Source organism: Panthera leo, chromosome F3, assembly GCF_018350215.1.
Source record: "Panthera leo isolate Ple1 chromosome F3, P.leo_Ple1_pat1.1, whole genome shotgun sequence".
In the NCBI taxonomy this organism is placed as follows: Eukaryota; Metazoa; Chordata; class Mammalia; order Carnivora; family Felidae; genus Panthera; species Panthera leo.
The window spans coordinates 41781124-41805422 of NC_056696.1; the positions used below are offsets into that span (position 1 = coordinate 41781124).

The window sequence follows — 24299 nt, forward strand, 5'->3', positions numbered from 1 at the left end:
ATTCACAGAGCGTTTAACTTTCCTTCATCTCCCTACATAAATCCTTTCCCTGTCACTCCCAAGCTCCTCAGGCTGGCATTGGCTTCACCTGGAGAAATGGATGGAATTTGATGCGGGAGAAAAACCCAGCCATAGCTGCCAACTGCAGTGAGCCCATGCGGTCACCAGGTGGCACCCTAGGCTGGAAAGACACTTCCGCCTTGACTGATCCTCACCAGTGCCCTATTCTTGGAGGTGGTGGGTGGGGAATCACAGAGGGTGGAAATGGAGAAGCTTTAGAGAGCATCTAGTCCTCTTAATGCACAGATAGAAAAAACAACGGGTATCACATAGAAAATTCTAGGCAGAGCTGAACCTACAAGCCAGGGGTCTTGACACCTGTCTCATGCTCCTAAATCAACACCACTACCACTAGCAACAATGGTCATCATTTCTGTTTTCCGTGTACTAAGCACTGTGTGTGCGGTTTGCCCCACTAAATGCTCATAGCTATGAAGCTGGTACTGTTACCACCATCGTCTCTGTTTTATAAACGATGGAGGTGAAGCTCGAGGAGGTTAGTCAGTTGCACAGCCTGTGAGGGTGCTGCTGGGACCGGGGAGGAAGCTCTGAGGAGCCACACGGCTCCCGACTCAGCCCCAGGCTCTTTCCCCACCTGTGGGGAGGAGAACTGAGGTGAACCCAGGAGGGCTGCGGAAATCTCCTACTGGGAGCTCAGAAGTGGTGGGGGGCAGAGTCTTGTGATGCTTCATCAAGAGGGATATGGAGCCCTGGGGAAGAAATGGCGTGAGAGGTCCTCGCTGACTGTGCATGAGGCCCCGAACAAGCCCTAGAATGAAGGAGCCAGTCCCTGGCCCTGGGGCCCACAGGCTATAAAGGAGATGGGTTAAAAACCCAAATGACCGGAAGACCAAGCAGGGGAAGAGAAGAGGGGCTCCAAAGGGTTGCTGAAATGGTGGTAAAAGTAGCCGCCTTTGGTGGACTTGTGCTAAGTGCTTTCCATGCGTTGGCTCATTTGGTCATTGTAGCAACACATGAGGGTGGCCTCTACTTGTGTCTTACAGATAGAGATGGAGGTTCAAACAGGCTAGATGACTTGTCCAGGGTCACACAGCTAATGGGGCAGAGCTGAGATCTGATTCCAGCCGCACACTGGGAACTTCAGGAGGGCAGGGATTATGTGTTTCTTGTGTATGTACTCAGGGACCTGGTACACGGTAGGTGCCCACAGTATTTGTGGTTAAACCATGGACTTCTAAGATGGTGCTCTTAACCACTGTTCCAGACAGTTTTCAGAGGAGGGAGAGAATCTTCCACTGGGGAGTCTGGAGGGTCCCAAGGAGGTATATCCATTGAGACGGGCTTTGAAAGCTACATGTGATTTCATCAGGTGGTGACAGAGGGTCGGGCTTTCCATGGGGAGGGAGCCCATTGAGCAAAGGTGTGGAATTAGGATGGTTTGCTGGTGATTGGATGTAGCAGGAGACCCAGGTTGACCAGATCTTAGGGTATATGAAAAAGGAACCATGAGAAAGAAACTTGAAAACCAGGGTAAGAAGTTTATGTTCAGCGTTGTAGACAATGCCATGCTTTGGGAGATTATCCTGGCAGCAGTGTGTCAGATGGGCTAGAGTTGGGGAGGAGGCAGGTGTTCTGGGGTGGGGAGCCCAGGAAGGGAGAGGAGAGAGCCCTCGTGGTGGTGTCAGGGCATGGGGCTGGGGGCGTGCCGAGTCCTGCCTCTGGGTACGTGTGTGTGTGTGTGTGTGTGTGTGTGTGTGTGTGTGTGTGTAAACTAAGGAGTGGAGCAGCACTGGCACCAGGCCTGGCTTTCCACCTTTGGCCATGGCCTTGACAGAAAGCAGTAATCCAGGAACAGGGTTAGAAGTCTGAGACTTCTCAGGCTCGGGCATCCCTGGGTCTCTGTGCCCTTCCCACAGCCCTTCTTATCCCCTGTTGCCTGATCTGAAGTGATCAGTGGGGACTGCTTTGGAATTTTTCCTTCCGTCATGAGTCCTTGGTGTGTGAAGGAAGCTTTAGGTTAGGACCGGGCTGCAGCTACTGTTCAGTCACTCCCAGACGCTGGGCAGCCACAGGGTTTGCGTCACCTCTCTGAAAACTTTTCTGGAATAAGGTGATGTCTACTTTAGTTTTTATTAGTATTTATTTATTTTTTTTTAGAGAAAGAGAGCATGAGCAAGGGAGGGGCAGAGAGAGAGGGAGAGAGAAAGAATCCCAAGCAGGCTCCATGCTATCAGAGTGGAGCCTGATGCAGGGCTCGAACTCAAGAACCAGAAGATCATGACCTGAGCCTAAGCCAAGAATCGGATGCTTAATCAACCGAGCCACGAGGCACCCCTGTGTCTAATTTAATAGGATATGATGGACCTGGAAATGTGAGGCCAGCTTCTCACCCCTGTGTACTTGTCATGACCCAGATGGGTGGGTTGAAAAGGTGTCTCACGGTGTGTGGGCCTGACAGCGTGGGAACAGGGCCCCTCAAAGGGATACTTTGAGCATGGTTACCCAGTAAGGCCAGTGCAAGTGCCCTGCCATCAAGCCCCGGGATGCAGCCCTGGAGTGAGTGGGGATCCCTAGGATGTGTGCTAAAGCCAAATGGCGGACTGAGCAGGTCTGCAGGCTGTCTTGCTCCCCTGTCCATGGATCCTTATTTCACCAGCCACCTGCAGCTTGCAAAGCCCTGGGGAGTGGGTGGGAGGGAGCTCCCCGGGGTACTCCCTTCAAAGCCCCCTCTCTTCCTTGACTAATATCTTGGGACCTTACCATAAGGGGAGACTCCCCTCCGTCTGTTTCTAAAGGATGCTGTCATCGGGTTGTTGGGGAAATAGAAATACAAAATAGGAAGGACATAATCAGGTTATACTGTTGGCTGGAGGGGCAGGGGGCTGCAAAGCAGATTCGGTGACTTTCTCACTCTTGTTTCCACCTCTGTCCCTGGTACCCTAACACATACTTGGAATGCATGGAGGGCGCAGAGATGTGGACCCCTCTAGGGATGCACATGCTGGCTGTGGTTTATAGCCCCGCGATACAGATGGATGGGGACTTTTCTGGGGGCAGGTGCTGGAAGTAAGGGATGGGTGAGATGATCCCACCATTGACGTGGGCATGCAGGACACCGGTTAGGGGGCAAATCCCCAAGCACTCAGAGGCCTTGGGGGTTTTCAGGAATTTGCCACCTTAACCCGGGAGCTGAGCATGTGTCGGGAGCAACTTCTAGAAAGGGAGGAAGAGATATCAGAGCTGAAAGCAGAGCGGAATAACACAAGGGTAAGTGGGTGACCTGGTGTGTGTATGTGTGTGTGGACCCCTTGACCAAGGGAGCTGGCATGGCCAGGGCCAGGCATACCCCCCGCCCCTTCCTAACGTCTTTTTGTCTTGTGTTCTGGGATCAAATGATTCAGCCGTCGGTGCTAGGCTTTTCACCTGTAGATGGGGGTGGTCATAGGAAGGTCGGGGTCCTGGGAGAGAGGCCAGGCCAGCTGGCTCGGGGCAGGTGTTCTACTGGGGCAGCAGGTATTTACCAACATGAAGTATTTCGGTGTTTTAACAGCAGTGCACATGGCTGTACTCCTGTCCACTCGGTGGTCATGTGGACCCTGCTCATAGCCCCTGGGGCACATGCTCACAGCCCTCCCTCTTGCCCTCCCCTGCTCCCTGCCAGTTGCTTCTGGAACATCTGGAGTGCCTGGTGTCCCGCCATGAGCGGTCGCTACGGATGACTGTGGTCAAGCGCCAGGCCCAGTCACCTTCGGGGGTCTCCAGTGAGGTGGAGGTGCTGAAGGCCCTCAAGTCGCTGTTTGAGCACCACAAGGCCCTGGATGAGAAGGTACCCAGCCTGGCCCACCGCGTGGCCCACTTCCCTGGGGCCTCTGTGAGACCCTTCTCTGCGATTTCTGCATCCTGTGCTTGGGGAAAACAGCCTTCTCGCTTCATAACTGGCCCCGCCCGCCACTACCACCGGCCTGATTTCCAGGTCCTCCTCTTAGGTTCCCTCTCAGAAATTTGCCTCTTGGCAGGTCCCTCGCTTTGCCTCATGCCCAAAGCTGGTGGATCAAGCCCAGGCTCCTCCAGCCTGAGTCCAGTGGGGTCCCTGTTTCTTCCTTCATCTCCCCTTTCCGCGGGCAGGTGCGGGAGCGGCTCCGAGCGGCCCTGGAGCGCGTTACCACCTTGGAAGAGCAGCTGGCGGGTGCCCACCAGCAGGTAAGCTGCCTGCCCACCGTTCACCTGCAGACGGCTCCTGGAAGCCACGGCAGGTTTACTGATCCGCCCCAACCTGTTCTGCACTGGATTTCTCCCACCGTCAAGGCTGGAGACCGCTAGTCAAGGCGAGGCTGGGAGGCAGGGGACTCCGAAGGGTCTGGAACATACAGGAAGTTCTCTCCTCTTTGACTCACTGCCCTGGGGGCTGTGCCCTACAGGTATCTGCCCTGCAGCAGGGGGCAGGGGCACGGGATGGAGCGGCAGAAGAGGAGGGGGCCGTGGAGCTGGGACCGAAGCGCCTGCGGAAGGTGGGTCATGGGAAACTGCGTGGCAGGGGCAGGTCTTCCGCCAGATGGGAGGTGAGGGCCCTACCCCGCTTTAGTTCAGCAGAGCAAATGCTTGAATTAAATTTGGGACTTTCTCCAATATTGCCACCTCTGTCTCCTTCTTTCCCCCACCCTGCCTGCAATGAAATCTATAGATCTTGAGCGTGTGTGTGCGCCCAACGTGCTGCTGGCTCATAATAACGTTGTCCACTTGAATCGCTAGGTGCCGTCTACCTGGTGTGTTGGTGTCAGGCGAGATCCCTTCTCTCTCTGAGCCTTTGTTCCCCTAGTCAGGCCCCTTCCTAGGTTACAAGATTCTGAGACAGCAGAAGGTGGTGCGCCCTGAAATTGGAGGCAGAGCTGTGGTCTGCTCTGGTTGTGCTGTCCCTGGGGTGGGCCAGGGGAGTGGGATACCCTGGGCCCTGAGGACTGACTGGTGGCTCACTGTCCCTGGAGGATGACACGGGCCGGGTAGAGGAGCTGCAGGAGCTCCTGGAGAAGCAGAACTTTGAGTTGAGCCAGGCCCGGGAGCGACTGGTCACCCTGACAGCAACCGTGGCTGAGCTTGAGGAGGACCTGGGCACGGCCCGCCGGGACCTCATCAAGTCGGAGGAACTGAGCAGCAAGCACCAGCGGGACCTCCGGGAGGTGAGCAAGGCCCCCCGCCCCCACCCCCCGGCCCCATCTGGTTGACTGGGGGCATTCGGCACCCGGGAGGGGAGGTGCTTGGATGCCCTGGGGGTGGAGGGAGGGCCGGACCAGGGCTGGGGGGTTTAAGACTAAATACTGGGTGGGCTCCACTGTGGGGAGGAGTGGCGGGAGGGATGGGTCAAGGTCAGAAACTGGCAGGGCGATGTGGGGAAGATACAGCCAGCCAGGTATTGGTGGGGAGGTGCAGACAGGATGGGAGTGGGGTGAAGCTGATGACGTTCCGTCCTGTCCCCTCCTCTCCTGCCCAGGCTCTGGCCCAGAAGGAGGACATGGAGGAGAGAATCACGACACTAGAGAAGCGCTACCTGGCTGCTCAGCGTGAGGCCACCTCCATCCATGACCTCAACGACAAACTGGAGAACGAACTGGCCAATAAGGAGTCCCTGCACCGCCAGGTAACTCCTCCCGATGGGGTGGGGGCAGGCCTTGTACTTGACCCTGGAGGCCCTGGTGGTCATGCCGGCACCTCCCCTTGGTGGCCCAGGAGCCCTTGGGGGTCCTGCCGGTCACCTTGGGAAAGGGGAAGCCAGGCCTCTTGGGCAGCCAAGAACCAAGGTTGTCCTTTGCTTCTCTGGCCTGGCACCTGCTCTCTCCTGAGGCTGGGGCAGAGGGTCGGGAGGCTTTGGTGTCCCCTCTTAACTCTCCCCCGCCCCGCCCCGCCCCGCCCCACCCCGTGCTAGTGTGAGGAGAAGGCCCGACACCTGCAGGAGCTACTGGAGGTGGCGGAACAGAAGCTGCAGCAGACCATGCGCAAGGCCGAGACGCTGCCGGAGGTGGAGGCCGAGCTGGCTCAGAGAATTGCGGCCCTCACCAAGGCGAGTGGGCCCGGGGCCCGGGGGTCCGCCCCTGCTTCCCTTTCCGCTCCCGGAGCTCTTATGGAGCCAGGCAGTGCGTGGAGACAGCCGGAGGCACGCGGCACCGGGAGCCAGGAGACAGCTTCCCACGGCATGACTTCACTGTCCGTGTCTGTCGGTTGGAAGACCAATCCCTGCCCTCATCACCCCGCGGGGAGGGGACAGTCCCCGGAGAAGGGGTGGAGAAGCCCTGGGAGAAGTAGATGACACTGCGTGGATGCAGAGCGTTTATCACTTACACTCTTGTGTTAATATTTCCTTTTGTGTGGGGCTGGAGTCGAAAAATTAGGACTTTCATCTCTGGAAAGATGAATTCCGAGAGGAGATAGGATCAGAGGGGGTAGAGGGTGGGAGTTTAGACCGAGCTTTTTTTTTTTTTTTTAACATTTTATTTTATACTCGATTTTTCTTTTTTCTTTTTTTTTTTTTAAAGTTTATTTATTTATTTTGAGAGAGACAGAAAGAGAGTGCAAGCAGGGGAGGGGCAGAGAGAGAGGAGGGCACAGAGGATCTGCAGCAGGCCCTGTACTGACAGCACAGAGCCCGATGTGGGGCTTGAACTCACGAACCATGAGATTATGACCTGAGTGAAAAACAGATGCTTAACTGACTCAGCCACCCAGGTGCCGCTGAATATACCTCTGTTTATCAAATTGAAGCATTCTGGGACCAACTCTGGTTGCTTGAAGGTGGCGGCTTTAGGATTAATACAAGGCAATAGAGTTGTACCTGATGGGTAGTTAACTTTGTGGAGTAATCATTCTTAAGAGGTGTGCAGGCTGGAACATCACAGGATCTGGAAGAGCTGGGTAAATGCACAGACATAGGCATGGGGTGGGGTTAATCAAGAGAATTTAGGGGTGTCTGCAGCAGGCTGGATGCCTTCAGGGGTGGCCTCACTTGGGATCACCTTCGCTATCCTCCTGCCCACTGAGAGAAGGAAATCAGAAGTAAGCATCAGGCCCCCGGAGCCTGGGAGGACACAGGCTGGCCAGTGTGGCAGGGTGGCAGCTTGGGGGCGCTGCGGCGAGAACCTGCAGCCTGGCTGTCCTCAGGGAAACCCAGAACCAAGTCTGCTTCTGCCACCAACTGGCTCCGTGACCTGAGAAAAGTCACCCCCTCCCCAATCAGGTGTCAGTGTCTTTATCTCTTTGATGATGCCATCATCTCCATGATGATGGGGTTGGACTTGGTGGTGTCTAAGACCTTTCTAGCTCCTAGGGATGAAGTGCTGGGTTTAAAGTGCAGCAGAAGATGTCACATGTGGGATGCTGAGCCGTCAGCTTGAGTATCTCCCAAAACTGCCAGGAAGGATGGGCTGAACTGAATAATATGTTCAAATGACTCAGTGGCGGCGGGGGTGGGAGGGGGTGGGGCTTTAAGGAAGGATTTCCTGACTGTGAGATGTGGGATAGTCTGGAATATCTAGTCAGCAGAGACAGTGGGGTCTCCATCTCTGGAGACACATGAGTGGAAGGGAGACCACTCTACTTTGGCTCGTTTAATTACAAAGATGATAACCATGGCTAGCGTTTACTGAGTGTTGATTGCGTCCTAAGTGTTTGCCATGGATTATCTCATTTAGTCCTTGCAGTGGTCCAGTGGGCATAGGTGCTGTTGTTATCCGTGTTTTACAGTTGAGGAAGCTAAGGCACATAGAGGTTCAATGACTTGCCCACACAGCTGGGAAGAGGGGGAGCCGGGATTCGAACCCAGGCAGTCTGGCTTGCATCTATACTCTTAAGTACAGGCGCATCTGCCCGGAGGCATACAGATTTATGGTAGCTCATGTTTTCCGGTGGAGTTTTCTCTGGGAGCCTGGAGAGAAGTTACAGTCCATTGGGCTGCCAGCTCTGGGATTTTTAAGTTTACTTATTTATTTATTTATTTATTTTGAGAGAGAGCGGGCGAGAGAGTGAATATGAATGCGGGAGGGGCAGAGAGAGAGAGAGCAAGAGAGAGAGAGAGAATCCCAAGCAGGCTCCTCACTGTCAGTGCAGAGCCTGATGTGGGACCCAAACCATGAATGAGATCGTGACCTGAGCCAAAACCAAGAGTCGGACGTTTAACCGACTGAGCCACCCAGGTGCCCCTGGGATGTTTTAAGGCAGGCCCTGAGCAGGAAGAATGGGGTGGGGGAAACACCTGGCAGGGGGTAGAGAGTACTTGGGGAGAAGGGCAGTGGTGATGGCAGTTCTGCTCCTAGGTGAGAGGTCGAGGGCTAGGCTTCGTTGGTACTGAGGCCCTGATCCCCCAAGGGCACCCTGGCACTGGGGGATGTGGGGGCCTCAGCAGGCTGCACTGACCCATCCCTGCTTCCAGGCTGAAGAAAGGCATGGCAACATTGAGGAACACCTGCGGCAGCTGGAGGGGCAGCTGGAGGAGAAGAACCAGGAGCTGGCAAGGGTGAGGGCACCGGGCTGGGGCTCTCGGTCCCCCTCCCTGTCCCCAGGGCAGCCTCCCAGGATGGTGGGAGCTGGGAGGGGCCTGGCCAGGGGCAGAGCCATAGAGGGGCAGGAGGAGGTGGTCAGGTGAGTGGGCTGGAACTGGGGGGAGGATGGATGGCTCCCCGGGAAGGGCCTGGGGTGACCTGGTGCCAGGTGTGCTGGCTATGCAGGTGCGCCAGCGGGAGAAGATGAACGAGGACCACAACAAGCGGCTGTCAGACACCGTGGACCGGCTGCTCAGCGAGTCCAACGAGCGACTGCAGCTGCACCTCAAGGAGCGAATGGCGGCCCTGGAGGAGAAGGTGCGGTGGGACCCCGGCCCGGGTGGGCGGGGCTGCCGGGGCGGGGCGAGGGGGGTGGGTGTGGGTGGAGCCGGGCGGCCCGAGGGGAGGAATCGGGATGTGAGAGGGTTAGGGGCGGGGCGTGTCCATTCCGCACACACTAGTGGACTGACCCCAGGGAGGCTGGAGAAAGGGGGAGCGGGAAGGGTGAGGAGGGGCGGGCTGGCCTGGGGAGGTGGGGCGGGGAGGGGGAAGGTGCGGGGAGGAGTCCCTAGCTCCCAGCTCTTCTCCCCCAGAACACGTTGATCCAGGAGCTGGAGAGCTCCCAGCGGCAGATCGAGGAGCAGCACCATCACAAGGTACCCAGCTGCCGGCCAGCCCCGCCAGCCTGGGAGGGCCGGGCTTGCGGTGAGGAACACGCCTCTGTTTCATGCAGCTGCTCTGACACCCAGCACCACGCTAGTCCGGGCACAGACGTTATTTCACTGATCCTCGCTAGAGCCCGTCACGGTGGGTGCATCACCACCCACATGTAAAGAAGAAACGGAGGCCATAAGCATAGGGCATAGGGTGGGCAGCAGAGAGGCAGGGCCCAGGGAGAGATTTGGTGGGGCCCTCAAACCTGGTAAGGCAGGAGTCTGGTGATTCTGGGAGGATTAGGCACTGTGCCTGCCTCAGCAATGTCTGTGAGGTCTGGGCGGGCACCGGGCGCCCCTCTGCTGCCCAGCCTCCATTGCCATGCGTTTGTGTGGTGGTGAGGGCTCAGCAGGCCTGTTCCGGTAGAATCCTTACCCAAGACAGACCCTCTTCCGGCCCTGCCCCTCTGCCTGCCCACTGCCGACCTTTCTGCTCCCTTTCCAGTTGGACCTCTTCTCTTGGTGTCATCTGTGAGCCTGGCCGGGGGCCCCTGGCTTTGGACTTTGCAGTACATTCTTCTGCTTCTCCCCAACTCTGCCGTCCTCTCTGTCCCTCTCTCCCCTCTCCGCCCCTCCCTGGTCCCACCCCCACCCCGGGTCTGCCTGGCACAGGGCCGCCTGTCTGAAGAGATTGAGAAGCTGCGCCAAGAGGTGGACCAGCTGAAGGGTCGAGGGGGGCCGTTTGTGGATGGCATCCACTCCAGGTACTGGAGCGCGGGAGGCTGGGCGTGCTGGGATGGGGTCCTGGATGGACCCTGAGGAAGGAGACTTCCTCCCACCAAAAGACCGCCCAGGACCTCAGGGGTCCTCCTCCTATCCAGGGTGGGACACTGAGGCTCCAAGAACTTGGTCAAAGTCACCTAGCTCACTTGGGAAGCTTAGAAGGAGCACCTGTCCTCTGAGCTGAGGGATGCTGAGAGGCAAGTAAAGGCAGGATGCTCCTTCCCCAGTGCCATGGGACACAGGCCATGCTGTTTTCCTTGACAGAGGGCATGATGCCCTTGCAAGGGGTCTGCTGAGTTACATGCTCACCCATGTCCCACAGGACTTGCTCATGGCGAATGTCTGGTTCATTCTAGTTCTTTTGAGTCACCATCTTTAGGGCTCTGGAGGATTGTTGTTTGAGAGTTAAGGACCGCCTAGGTTCAGGTAGCAGGTGGGGGGCAGAAAGGCAGCATGAGAGACTGAAATGAGGCATTAAGGACTTCCTTACTGTTGGCAGTTGAGATGCCATGTCCACGGTTGGTGACATCCCTTTTTCCAAAAACATTTGAAGAGATGGTGAGTGGAGCTTTCTACCTAGTGTTTGAATTAGGTCCATGTTTTAGGGAACTACTGCATTTCCCCCCCACATTTTGCGAAGTCATTGACATTGAACTCAGACCTCAATCCTGCCCCTACTTCTCTGCCCAGAGAGGCAAGGTGAAGACTGAAGATATTAGTAGGTGATGCCACTTGAGGTTCATGGCTCCTGGCTGTTTTCTTTCCAAACCAAAGTGTCACAGAAGAGAGTCTCAGAGGTTCCCTTCGGTCGTGCTCTTGCCATATCAGGGAGATGGGGATCAGCTTCCCTGAAGGAAATGGGTACATGCATATATATGTGTGGAGGGGTAGGGTTTGAGTTAGGGAAAGGGACGTTGAATTTGAAGAAGAGAAGCCTGTGGCTGTCTGGAATAGTAGAGATGTAAGTACCATCTTCAAGTTCATCAGAAATTGTTGTATAGGAGAGGAGCATGGAGAGAAGCAGGGAGTGGAAACAGGAAATAGTAGGTGGGATTCCTCTGACTTCTTCCTTCCCATAGGTTTCTCAGAAGAGACCCCCCCTCCCCCATAAATAAGACATGACTTAGAGTATACCAAGCCATTTGCCACTGCTTGCTTTCCTTAATGGTTGGGAATTCTTGGCTTTGACCGTAGAAATACAGGACCCATCATGGAATTGGGACTGAACTGCAGGGGAGGAGAGGGAGATAAGCAGAAACTCCCTTTTCCCTGCAGCTACCTTGTACAATCCGCTGTAGGCTTGCCCCGTCCCTTTGCCCTGGGCCCCCTCAAGGCTTCCAAATTGGGAAGGCATAGGGAAGAAGTGTCACTAGGGAAGGCTTCCAGACATTCCAGAGCATCATAACTGGGATTCTAAAATCTCAGAGTTGAAATAGACATTTGGGGGCATCTCTAGCCCATGTCTCTGATACGGTATCAGGGTGTCCTGAAGTTTCCTGGGGGTAGGAAATATGCCTGGGTTGAATTTTGGCTAGGGACTCTTCCAGATTATGGGGAAACCCAAGGAATGTTGCTTAGGAGAAAACGAAGAAACAAAGGCCCTCAGGATTAAAAGGACTTTTAGAGATCCTTCCTTCCAAAGTCTCTCAATGCCGGGAGCTCTCCCACACCATTCTTGTCAGGGCCCAAGAGCTGCTGCTTGAATAACTCGTTGATGGAGAGCTCAGCTTTTTAAATTTTTGTTTAATGTTTATTTATGTTTGAGAGATAGCCTGTGTGCGAATGAGCGGGGGAGGGGCAGAGAGAGAGGGAGACAGAGGATCCCAGGAGGACTCTGCACTGAAAGCACAGAGCCCAATGCAGGGCTTGAACAAACTGTGATATTATGACCTGAGCTGAAGTCAGACGCTTAACCAACGGAGCCACCCAGGCGCCCCACCCCACTCCACCTTAAACATTTTTTTTAAAAATGTTAATTTTTGAGAGAGAGAGACAGACAGACAGCTTTTCTAAAGCCACCAGATGCATCCCAAGCCAAATTTTACCATTCGTAGGTGCTTCTTACGTTTTCTTTAAAAAAATTTTTTTGAATGTTCATTTATTTTTGAGAGAGAGAGAGGCAGAGCATGAGCCGGGGAGGGGCACAGAGAGTAGGAGACACAGAATCCGAAGCAGGCTCCAGGCTCTGAGCTGTCAGCACAGAGCCCGACATGGGGCTTGAGCTCACAAACTGTGAGATCATGACCTGAGCCGAAGTCGGACGCTTAACTGACTGAGCCACCCAGGTGCACCCAAGATGCTTCTTATGTTAAATGGAAAGCTGCCTCCCTAGAACTTTCTCCCCTGGACCATTCTGATCCCTGGGGCACCAGAGAATAAATCGAATCTTGTTTACATGGCAGTCCTTAAACCATTTACGATAGCTCTATGCCTGCTAAGACTTCTCTTCGCCAAACTGAAGATCCTTTAACCCTTTGGACCTAGCGGGTGTGAGCCGGGGCACTCAGTCTTCAGGGCTGGCCTTTTCTCCCCCTGAACACTCAAGGTCGCATATGGGCAGTGCAGCGGATGTGCGGTTCTCCCTGAGCACAGCCACCCACGCGCCCTCAGGTCTGCATCGGCGCTACTCGGCACTGCGGGAGGAGTCTGCCAAGGTGAGGGGTGGAGGGGTGAGTGTGGAGGGGTCTCCCCAGGGAGCTTGGGGTCAGTTCAGCCGCGTGCCTGGCTCCGGTTTCACAGACGGCTGGCGTGCGGTGCAAATCCTCCCCCTCCCGTCCCCCCCCCCATGTGGACAACAGCTGCAGCCGGGGTTGGGGCCACTGTCAGCTGCAACAGCTGTGCCCCCTCACTTTGGCCTCCTGGTGGGCAAGCGGTAGGGGCTGGCGGGCGGCCAGCCAGTCCCTGAGGCCCCACTGAAGTGTGTGCACGTGTGCCTGGGCGTGCAGGCGTGTGTTTCTAGTGGTCGGGGTGGGAGATGCAGGGGCGAGACGGAATTGGCAAGCTTTCTGGAATAAAAGCTGTGGTTTGTGGGGGAGTTGAGGGAGGGATGGCAGGTTAACTGGCCCTGGGGATGGCACCTGAAGTTTTCTGAGAAGCAGCTTCAAGTTCATGCTGAGACTGCCTGGGGAACTGGGGCGGGAGGAGGGAACAAGAAAGATGGGGGCAGAAAAGGACCAACTTCTTCTTTTTTGGGGGGCAATGTGATTCTTTCTTAGCCCCATAATGGTTAAGCATGCTTTGTCTTGAGCCCGGGCCCTCTACATGCGCTGAGGCACTACAACATACATGTAGAGAAGGGGGGAACTCCTAGCCTAATAGGGGAAGGTTCATCTCTGCCCTTAGGAAAGCCCTAGTCTGATGGAATCGCAGCCTGAACGAAGGCTTCTCATTCTCTCTCCCCTCACCCTTTGCTCTTTCTGTTTTTAAGAACACAGCAGGTGCCCAGGAGCTAGAAAGGAACCCTAAGGGAACCTTGGGGGGTTGGGTCCCAGAGGATGGGGTTAGGGCACCTCTCTGTCTCTGGTCCCTTTCCTTTTCTTCCCCTCCTCTTCTGGCTCATTCATTTCTGTGCTCTTTCTTCTTCCACGCCTTTGTCCACCGACGAGGTTTGCAGGTGACTTCTGAGAAGCCCCCACCTCTCAGGGTTGACTACAGGGCCCTGTGATGTGCTGAAACTCTGGGAGACACAAGGCAGTCAGGACTGCTTGGTTTCTCTTGTCGCCTGGGTCTGTTACTCTTGGAGAGTTCGTGTTAATAGAAAGGGATAGCCTACATACGGTGCTTACTTTGTGTCAGACGCCGTGCTAAGTGCCTCACGTGCATTTCCTCACTCAGTTCTCATAATTACTTGCAAAGTAGGTTCTACTACTATCCCTGTTGTACAGACGAAGAAACTGAGGCACAGAGAGGTGACACAGCTTTACCACAGTTGCCCGGCAGGTTTCAAAGCAAGGCAGTCTCTCTCTGGAATCTGTGCCTAACCACTCGGCCACTCTGGCTCCTTGAATTGGAGTATTACGTCTTAGACTTTAACAGGCGCATAAATCACCTGGGAATCTGGTTAAAATGCAGACTCTGAATCATTAAGGCCGGGGGCGGGGCCCGAGATTCTGCACTTCTAACAAGTCCCCCGGAGATGCCAGTGCTGCTGGTACAGGTGGGGAGGGTCCTGCTCCTCAGCCCGTCTGTTGTGTCTTATTACTACCCTTCTCCCCTCCTTTGCTAAGGGCTGGGAGCCCTCTCCACTGCCTGGGGTGCTGGCGCCCACAGCCACCCCTGCCTTTGACAGCGACCCTGAGATCTCCGACGTGGATGAGGATGAGCCAGGGGGTCTGGTGGGCTCCGTGGATGTTGTCTCTCCCAGCGGCCACTCAGACGCCCAGACCCTGGCCATGATGCTCCAGGAGCAGCTGGATGCCATCAACGAGGAGATCAGGTTAGGGCAGGGGTGGAGGGTCTGGGAGGTACCTTGAAGGACAGGGGCCCCTTTGGGTTTGGGCACTGCAGGAAAAATTCTTCATGTATTTGCTTGTCTCCAACAGCTGCACCTTCGAGTGCTTGGTCTAGGGACTCTGTGTGTGTGTGTGTGTGTGGGGGGGGGTCTCAGGCCCACTACTGGACGGAGAGGGGTGGGGTCTCAGACTGACTTCTCAGTCTTCATTTCCCCTCCTAGGGCTTGGGAGGCTGTGTTCCTGCAGCTAAATGTCATCGCTAAGAGCCTAGCTCCCACTTACTGAGAGCTTTGTATAAATGCTGCTGTCAGTCTCACTAGCCTCCGGGGGAAGCAGCATTATTTCCATGTTACAGACAACGGAACGGAAACCAGACAGGTTAAGTGATTTGCCCAAAACCACAGAGTAAGTGGCAGAACCAGGATTCAAACTCAGGTCTACACTCAGTGCACTGTAGCATGTCTTCCATCCCTAACAAGACATCAAGCGGAAACCAGTGGCGGGGAAAGTTATCAAGCCCTGAACTTTACCCTGCCTTTGTAGGGGGGCTATTAATGTTTATCACCAACGGCAAGGGAGAATCTGAGCCCGAGTGCATCAGAGCTTTAGAGGGCTATCGGGGGCATCTGGTTCCGTGGTTCCCACACTTTTGGATTTCACAGACCAGTTAAAAGGAAAACATCATAACACATACACACACACACACACACACACACACACACACACACACACACATAGGGCCGCCAACTTTTATTCTGCAAAGGCAATCAGGAACGGTAGCTGCTGTTTCCTATCACAACCATTGTACAAAAGAAAGGGCGTTTTAACATTCCCTAGTGTCAGAAGACACTCTCAGGATAAAGACAAGCCCTGCTCCCGGAGGACAGAAGGCATGTTACGTCAGCGCGCGTGTGTGAGAGTGCGCACGCGCTCCCCCTCCCCCGCCCCCCCCCCCCCCCCCCCCCCCCCCCCCCCCCCGGTCATCAGTTTTCTCATTTTTCTGTAGAACAGGGAAAACTCCTTCGGGGTCATTGTCAGTTAAAGGACAATGGGTTTGGGGAGGGACCTGGGTTTGGGAACTGCTGGCTCAGACCCCTCCTGACATTGGGGATATGGGGAAACTGAGGCCGGAGAGCCTGACTCAGGGTTGCCCGCATAGTTAGTGGTAGGTCAAGAATTCTGCCTCCCAGGATGGCTTGTATGCCACTGACTACATGCCTCCTTTTCCCGCAACTTCTTTTGGTAAACCGGGGAGTTTTGTTACGTGAGGCCAGCTGACGAGAGACTCAGAGAGAGGGAGAGAGAGAGCGATGTTTCTGAGCTGCGGTGGGCAGGGCCAGCTGTGTCGGCGAGGCCATGCCAGACACAGCGTGGCTCCCCCACCCCAGGCATGGCCTTCTGCCCGGGGTCCCAGGGTGGTGAGCGCGGACGCTGCCACAACCGGCCTCCTGCTGGGCCTCGGAGGGGCCAACTCAGCGTCTGGTTTCCCCAGGATGATCCAGGAGGAGAAGGAGTCCACAGAGCTCCGTGCCGAGGAGATTGAGACTCGAGTGACCAGTGGCAGCATGGAGGCCCTAAACCTGACCCAGCTGCGCAAACGCGGTTCTATCCCCACCTCTCTGACCGCCCTGTCCCTGGCCAGCGCGTCCCCTCCTCTCAGCGGCCGCTCTACACCCAAGCTCACCTCCCGCAGTGCAGCCCAGGACCTGGACCGCATGGGGGTCATGACCCTGGTGAGAGTCTTGGGGCAGCTGATGAGCGGCCCTGTCATGGCCGGGCTCTGCGTTGGGGGCTGGCCGAGGGGAGCTGCTAAGGCAGGGGAGGGCTCCCTCCCTCTCAGTTGGGGCTGGCATCTTCTTCCCATGATGTGTGCAGACCCCGGCATGTCAGGCCACCAACATGTCCTTCTGGGTTTGGAAAGGGCCTGTCATATCTTCCTGAACCCTCTCTCTTGGATAAGCACAGAATGCGTAAGAAACTCACCCCCTGCCCATACCTCTCCCTTTCTTCCAGAGGTGGCCCTGACTTATTTCATCAGGCCAGCTTTTTTTCTGCTCTCGTATTCTCTCAAGGCCTGTGTGAGGCACTGAATCCTATCTTCTCATCCTAAGACCACCAGGTTCCCCTTGGGGTTGACTTTCAGGCATCCAGAGGGTGATTCTGAGCTCACCCTTCACTCTCTCTTCCAGCCCAGTGACTTAAGAAAGCATAGGAGGAAGCTGCTGGTGAGTGCTGCCTGAGGACCCAGGTACTAACGGGTTAATTCTCCCAGGCCCTTCCCTTTCGGCCTCTCTCCCCTGGGCCCCTGAGTCTGAGTCTGGGCTCAGAGAGGCCCCAGGCCTTCCCATTGCGTTTCTCCAAGCTCCTCTGCCTTGTCCGGGCTGGGTAGGCAGGCCCCAGATCTCTCCCTCTATCCCCTGACGGCTTCACTGTCTGTTCAGTCGCCAGTGTCTCGGGAAGAGAACCGGGAGGATAAAGCCACCATAAAATGTGAGACTTCTCCTCCTTCCTCACCCAGGACGCTGCGGCTAGAGAAGCTTGGCCACCCAGCCCTGAGCCAGGAAGAAGGCAAAAGGTAAGTGGCACGGGCCCCACCTTGAGTCTCTCTACCGCCATGGTCATGTCCTCCCTGTTTCAAGAGAACATCTCACTTCTCTTTGAAACGCCATCATGGAAGGACATTCCCACATCTCCTTTGGTCACCTGCTCTGATCATACCCGCCCCCCACCTCCAACCTCCTGTTAAGTTCTTCCTGAGGTCTAACGTCCCTGACTCCTGCTATAATTAAAGTATGTTTCTTTTCATTCCACCCGCTCCTGGCTGTCATCCTGTAGTGCTTTGGAGGATCAGGGCAGCAACCCCAGCAGCAGCAACAGCAGCCAGGACTCCTTGCACAAGGGTGCCAAGCGCAAGGGCATCAAATCGTCCATCGGCCGCCTGTTCGGGAAGAAGGAGAAGGGCCGGCTAATCCAGCTGAGCCGAGATGGAGCCACGGGCCATGGTTTCTGTCCACTTCCTAGCGAACGGGTGCAAGTAGAGGGGCCAGAGCAGGAGGGTGTACTCAGGTCCAGCCTTCTCCCCCTGCCTCCCAGGGGCCAGTGGGTGGAAGGCACAGCCAGGCAGATTTCGGCTCCAGAGAGCAGCGGTTTTCCGTGAGATCTGTCCCTTGAGAGCCCCGGGCTGCCTCGGGAGGTGCTAGCTCCTGCCACAGAAGCTCCAGGCTGCAGGGAGGGAGGTATTTATTTGGAGTGATGTGGAAGGGATTCCTGTCTGGAGCGAGAGATTGGCCCTCTGAGGTTTCTTTCAGTTTGGAGGTTTTCTGGTGTTCTCAGGGCCTTCGGGAAGAATTTCTTGGTTCTTTCTTTAGGAGAGTCAGTTCGTGATTAGAACTTATTTCTAGCATACCTGACCTTTGGACGCAACGTATCGTAATGCCTCATTATGGCTTCGTAGACCTTATATTCGCGTAAACGCTTGGGAAAGAGCATTACCACCTCTGTGCTAATACAAAGTTCTCGTACATGCTTGGCACATGGTAGGTACACAATAAATGTCAGCTACCTTCCTTTGCTTCTTCCCGCCCCCTCTCCTGCTTTCTGTCATCTTTTCAGTCATTTTTTTCAACAGACATTTATTAACTGCTATATACAAGGCTTAGTGTTGGGTGTTGGAGCAGTAGACCATTCCTTCAAGGAGCTCAGTGCCTAGTGGAAAGGAAATAATAAAGAGATGATTCCAAAATAGTGTAATGATAGCGATATGCTTAGGGTGCTTCTGGAACTCAGAACGCAGCCATGGAGTGGTAGGGACGCCAGCAGTGGCTTCCTCTGCTAGGTAACAGCTGGGCTGAAGCTTGAAGGCAGAGTAGGAATTAGCCCAGCTAAGAAGAGTTGTATGTGAGGGAACCGGGCATCTGGGAAAGGCAGCTTCTGGGTGCAAGAGCTTTGTTTGCAATGGAGTCTTTTCAAAGTGGGAAGAAAGGGGTGGGAGGAGTGGAGGAGATGGCTTTGGATCCTAGGCTGGGGCCAGCTCATAAGGGCCTTGAGAAGTTCCCCCAAGGCCACGGGAGCATTGACAATTGCGCGCAGGGGGACCTGATCAACTAGAAGAAAGGAACCTTTGGACCCAAAGGCATAATTAGACCTTGCACCTCAGGGAAGGTGTGAATCAGAACATAGCTAGCTGGGTGAGGAGGAGGAGGAGGAGGAGGAGGAGGAGGAGGAGGAGGAGGAGGAGGAAAGGTGGGCACCTGTCCCCTGGGAGGGTATTGAGGTGGAACACCCTGCCCCCAGCCCACAGGGGTGCAGGGAGTCGTGGAGCTGACCACAGATGGGGCTGGGAGGGAGCCGAGAAAGTCTGATCTGTGCGAAGTCTCGTGGTTTTCTACGCTCCCCGCGCCCCAGTGGCATCTAAGACAGCATCTCACCTCGTTTTCTGGATTATCCACACCTACTGCTATCTGTGCTGCATGGAGTGACCAGAACTTCATGAATTCTAAGATGTTGCCCCCGCCGTGAACTCTGTGGGTTTTGGCATCTGTTCAGGAGATCCTTATAGAAGAAGACAGAGCTGGAATGTTCCCCTTTGTGGTTTGTGCAAGTGTGCCCCTGAGAAAGAGGCCGAGAGGCACATCTCTTAGTGTGCCCATTTCCCTGCCCCAACTAGATGAGGCTAATCCTCTGAGCCCGTAGCCCGCCTCATGGGTGGCTCTCGGGGTTTCCTTTGCACCTCGGTTTGGAGGAGGGATAAGTTCTGCCTAGGATTTTGCTGGCGTAAGGGTGTGGCAACTTTAGTCCATTGGGCTGGAAAACACCTCCAGGGCTGAGGCTCCCAGGGCAGACTGTCTGGGCTGGGTGACCTATTTGATGGCCACTGTGGGGCTGCCTGGATGTAGGGACATTGAGCAGAGGCTCCAGGAATAGTGGATGGTCCCGTCAGGCCTGCGGGGTTGTTATACACTGAGGTTGTTATACATCTGCTGGTCTGCTCCCCAATCCTGGCCCAGGCCAAGGGAGGAGAAGGAGAGGGACTGGCTGACATGCCACATCTTCCCTTCCAGTTATGCTGACAGACTCCGAGCTTGGTCTGCAGGAGCCCATGGTGCCTGCCAAGCTGGGGACCCAGGCAGAGAAGGACCGGCGGCTGAAGAAGAAGTAAGAGCCACAGGCCAGGTTCTGCCAGGATGGCACCCAACCCTTCACCCACTTGGCCTGTCATGGGACTGAGCCCAGACAGCCAGAGCGTGGCAAGGCCCTTTCTGAACTGAGTTGGCCTGGTCCACACGGGCACATCAGGGGCTGGGAGGTGGTTCTTAGGACAACCCGCCCGGAGAAGGAGGATGGGGGGGGGGTGGGGAGTGGGAGAGTGACCCTGGCCCTGTGGGTCTCTCGCAGAGCAGACCGCAATGCCTATGGGTCAGGCCCTGTACAAACAAGGAAGAGCCTCCCCTTGCCATGTGGGGATGGAGGGGACTTCCTCCCCCCGTGTCTTGGCATCATACTGCTTCAGGCATGGAGCAGGGATGACAGTCCAGTGGTAGGGAGTAGGGTTGTGGAAGTCCCACTCAGCACAGCCATGGTCTCAGGAGTAAGCATGGTTGAGAGACAGGGAAAGACTAGTGAGTCTCTTCTTCCTCTTCCCACAAGACACCAGCTGCTTGAAGATGCCCGCAGGAAAGGAATGCCCTTTGCCCAGTGGGATGGTCCTACTGTGGTCTCCTGGCTGGAGGTAAGTCTGGGCAAAGGAAGTCTACTCAAGAGGACCGGTGGGAAGGGTACGTGGGGTGGGACAAGGATTCCTCTGTAGGTAGAGGGGTGGTGTCCCTAGAATTTTCCCATCCCGTCTCTCCCCTGCCAAGTGCACATGTGCCACACCTAGAATTTAGCCCTGCTCCCTTCCAGTTACCTTGGAGGGCAGAACTGATGCCACTTAACTGCTGTTGCCTCGCAGGTAGGTGGGTTTGGACAAGGGGCGCTAAGGGTCACCGAGCCATAGGCTTCCACAGGCAATTTGACTCTTCCCATAGGCCGTCCCCAGGAGCTAATCACCCATACGATGTTGGGAAAATCTCCTCACATTCTCAGGCCTCAGATTTTCCATCTGTAAAATGGGGAAGAGAGGCATTTGGTGATGGTCATCTCCATGTTTCTAAGTTCTTCTGCTCTGTGTTTGCTCTTTTGAGTCCGCGGAGGAGGCCTGGCCCTACCCCCTTGGTATGGTCAAGCTCGTGGCAGCAGGGCCCAGATCTTGGGGGAAGGAGCTGAATTTACCCCCTGTGCCCATATCTGCAGCTCTGGGTGGGGATGCCTGCTTGGTACGTGGCCGCCTGCCGGGCCAACGTCAAGAGCGGTGCCATCATGTCGGCCCTGTCGGACACAGAGATCCAACGGGAGATTGGCATCAGCAATGCCCTGCACCGGCTCAAGCTCCGGCTGGCCATCCAGGAGATGGTGTCGCTGACCAGCCCCTCCGCCCCGCCCACCTCCAGGACTGTGAGTGGCCTCTCCCTCACCCAGGACGTTTTTGGACAGCCCTGGAGTAGCATTTGGAAAGTTTCCCGTTGGTCTTTGGGAAGCTAGTAACTTGATTCCTGCCCCTTCCTTCCAGTCCCCTCAGGGCTCCACCTGGTCTCCAGGAGGGGCTGACGTTGATTCCAGGAGGATCCCAGCAGCCTGGTTCTCTGCCCTTCTGTGCCAACAACCGCACATCTCCGGGCAGAGTTTCCAGGACAGGGCTTCTGGGGTTCTGTGTTGTTGCCAGATTCAGGGAGGCAGAGGGGATAGGGCATTTGTGAATTCTGTCCTGGTCCTCCAACCTCTCCACAAGAACACAGACTACTCCATGGACCCTCAGGCTAATACTAGCTGTCTCTTCGATTGGCATCAGCCGGCTTTCCAGATCTGCCCCATTCATTCATATTCCTTCAGGAAACATTCATTGAGCATTTCTTGGTCCCAGACACTGTGTCGAGCAGTGCGGATACAGTCATAGAGGGAGTTGCTCTGAGCCAGACAGTATGCAGGGCTCCGGGCTGGGCCTGTGGGAGGACTCAGGGGAAGGGATGTGTGTCCTTGCCCTTGGGGTTCCCGGCCTCAAGGGGATCTCGGGGACCCACACGTGGGATCAGCCAGGTTTCCTCTCTGCCTGCAGTCTTCCGGAAATGTCTGGGTCACCCACGAAGAGATGGAAACTCTGGCAACACCCACTAAAACAGTGAGTCTGGCCCTGGGCCCTGGGCCTGGACTGAGGGCTGATGACCCCCATGAGGATGAGGGGAAGGTTTGGGGAGTCAGAGGGGGTTGTGGTCGATCTAATACGAGATTGGTATCCCTGATGTATGTCGGGTTCTATTCTCAGGGTGGCGGGTTGGGAGAAAGAGGTGGGAATGGGAGTAGTTGACATGTGTGGGGGGATCCATCTCTGGGGGGGTCTCCAAGGCCAGTGGGGAAGAGCTGGCCATGGGAGCGGTCTGCCCTGCTGTGGGCCTGAAGCCGGAGTCCTTTCCCTTGTGCTGATCCTTGGTGGAGGGACGGGGAGTGGGAGAGCCTGGCCCCTTGCGGGGCTGCGAGCCAAGCTGGGGAGGTGTGGAAACGTGTTTTTGCCACACACACATTCGCTCCCCCCTCACTGCAAACACAGGCACATGTGCCAGCCTTGTGTTCTCACTTGGTCCTCCCAACAAGCTCTCCCTAGTCACCGTCCTAGCCACTGGTGCGTTTGCTCCCTCTTCTCGATGGGGCCTGGGGTGGACGCTTCCAGGTTTCTTGACTTTGCCTGTTTCCCCTGACACGCTGCACATCGTTCCCGCTAGGACAGTGAGGAGGGCAGCTGGGCTCAGGTAAGACCCCCTTCCCTGTCCAGAGCCACCTCCCAGGAGTTCAGGACAGATTTTTTCCCAACAGGCTGTCTGCCCGACAGGACGCCCTGAGTCCCAGTCTATTTATGTCCCTCTTCGCATGAAAAGCCCTGGACAGGTTTTCTCCTGCCGCTAAAGCACCCTCCCTCCTCATTGCCCTCTAGCTTCTGGTTTCTCAGGATGGCAGGTGGGGAGCCTTGGAGGCCCCCAGCATGCCTGCATCTTCCCCTCTCTTCCCAGGAACCATGAGACTGAGATTGGTACCAACCCTTTTCCTCACCCCATCCCTTTCAGAGGGCACAGCCGTGAGCTGGGCAAAGGCCTTTTACTCATTCACTCAGTGGGCAAATATTTATTAAGCAGCCGCTAGGTATCAGGGGCCTTTCTAAGCTCTCTGGATACAGAAGTGGACAAACTAAGCCCCACAGAACTTATATTCTAGGAGAGAGATGGACCCGAAGCGCGTAAACCCATCAGTGAGCGCTGTATCACACGGATCCACGTGCCGTGAAACAGCACAGGGAGAGCCAGAAACCGGGGCCTGGACAGATCGTCGTGTACATTCACCCAGTAAAACAGCAGGGGAGATGGATGAATTTTAGAAATACGACGTCAAGTGAAAAGTCTTAAGTCCCAAAAGAGTCACAGAATTTTATACTAAAACTCAAAAACAAGCAAACTTAATAATACGTTTCTTAGAGAAATATGCATTGGTGATTATAAGGACTGTAAAAAATGTTTTTCAAGCCAGGGAGTGATAGAAAACTCTAGACGGGCAGTTACCTCTAGACGGGCGGCAGGGGACAGGACGGGGAAGGAGAGCGTAAGGCGGACACAGCCGGTTGGTGTTGTCCATCAATGTTAACTTCATTTAGTTATGCTTAACGGCGAACGTTTGCTACATTTATTTTTGTGTGTATAACGGTTTCATTTTCAAAGATGAGTTTTTCAGCCTAAAAAAAATCAAGTAGGGTAAGGAAACCATGATGGAAGATTGCTGTTCACCCAGTCTTTCTAAGGATGGGTGGTCAGGGAAGTCCCTGCTGTCGGCGGGAGGTGACAACCGGAGAAGGTGGGGAGGGTCACGGGGGCGTGGAGGGTGCTTGGGAAACAGGGGGTCTGGAGAATTCCTGGAGTGGACACCAGGCCTCAGAGAACTGAGTGCTGGCTGTTCAGACGCTATTCATCAGCCTGTAGCTTTTGACGTCGTGAGTCAGTACCTAACTCCCCTGTAGATGCGTGAGCCAGTTTCCCAAGTGACATTGGCTCTTTTCTTGCTGTTCTGCGGGTCCTCTGTAACTTGGCCTGTCCCCTGGGCGCAGTGGGCTTGAGGCTGACCGAGCAGCAGGAAGGCAGGTCTGCCACACAATACCGCAAATGCATTCCTGGGTCGACAGGAAGGACTTCATATTATCTGCTGCCTGGATAGTTGCTTCTGTTCATTAGTGTAGATAAGTGATCCACGAAGGGAACCGTATCATTCTGAGATCTTACAAAGTTCCATTTAAACCCCCCACCTCCTACCACGCCCAGCTTCTTAGCGAAAATAACCCGCCGTGGAGGATGGAGTGACGTTCCTCTCGAGCAGATACGCCAGCCGCGGCTCGCTAGCACTGCCTTCCTCCCCTATAGCTCCTCTACCTTGTTCCCCCAGACCCTGGCCTATGGCGACATGAACCACGAGTGGATTGGGAACGAATGGCTCCCCAGCCTGGGGCTCCCCCAGTACCGCAGCTACTTCATGGAGTGCCTGGTGGATGCTCGCATGCTGGACCACCTCACCAAGAAGGACCTGCGGGTCCACCTGAAGATGGTGGACAGCTTCCACCGGTGAGCAAGGCTGGAGCCCCTCACGGGTCTCCGCCAGCCCCGGGGGTCTGTCTCCCGCAACGCACGTGCCTCCAAGCGGCCTGTCCGGGCGCCCGCAGGTCTCCCCCTTGCGAAAGCCGGGTCCTTGTCTCGTCCTGCAGCTTGAGGGAGGGTCCTGCCCTCTCACCTCCCGTCCTTAAGACA

The 24299-nt window shown here is 55.5% G+C and overlaps 1 protein-coding gene across 3 annotated transcripts in view; it reads left to right on the forward strand.

Moving 5' to 3' along the window:
• Nucleotides 1-24299, forward strand: part of PPFIA4 (PTPRF interacting protein alpha 4) — a 38406-nt gene that overhangs the window by 611 nt on the left and 13496 nt on the right. For 2 of the 3 annotated variants that reach the window (XR_006198914.1, XM_042925539.1), the window contains exons 2-21: nucleotides 3187-3288; nucleotides 3683-3847; nucleotides 4147-4221; nucleotides 4440-4529; nucleotides 5004-5195; nucleotides 5507-5653; nucleotides 5939-6073; nucleotides 8435-8518; nucleotides 8730-8861; nucleotides 9137-9199; nucleotides 14206-14414; nucleotides 15923-16163; nucleotides 16620-16655; nucleotides 16872-17005; nucleotides 17266-17432; nucleotides 19491-19584; nucleotides 20077-20158; nucleotides 20722-20922; nucleotides 21581-21643; nucleotides 23941-24116. Coding sequence is in view for 2 of the 3 variants with exons in the window: in XM_042925539.1 (XP_042781473.1) it covers nucleotides 3187-3288; nucleotides 3683-3847; nucleotides 4147-4221; nucleotides 4440-4529; nucleotides 5004-5195; nucleotides 5507-5653; nucleotides 5939-6073; nucleotides 8435-8518; nucleotides 8730-8861; nucleotides 9137-9199; nucleotides 14206-14414; nucleotides 15923-16163; nucleotides 16620-16655; nucleotides 16872-17005; nucleotides 17266-17432; nucleotides 19491-19584; nucleotides 20077-20158; nucleotides 20722-20922; nucleotides 21581-21643; nucleotides 23941-24116 (2588 nt within the window). In the remaining variant the exon portion in view is untranslated. Of the gene's footprint in view, nucleotides 1-3186; nucleotides 3289-3682; nucleotides 3848-4146; nucleotides 4222-4439; nucleotides 4530-5003; nucleotides 5196-5506; nucleotides 5654-5938; nucleotides 6074-8434; nucleotides 8519-8729; nucleotides 8862-9136; nucleotides 9200-9868; nucleotides 9961-12524; nucleotides 12634-14205; nucleotides 14415-15922; nucleotides 16164-16619; nucleotides 16656-16871; nucleotides 17006-17265; nucleotides 17433-19490; nucleotides 19585-20076; nucleotides 20159-20721; nucleotides 20923-21580; nucleotides 21644-23940; nucleotides 24117-24299 lie in introns of all 3 variants that reach the window. The other variant, XM_042925540.1, reaches the window with a different exon arrangement.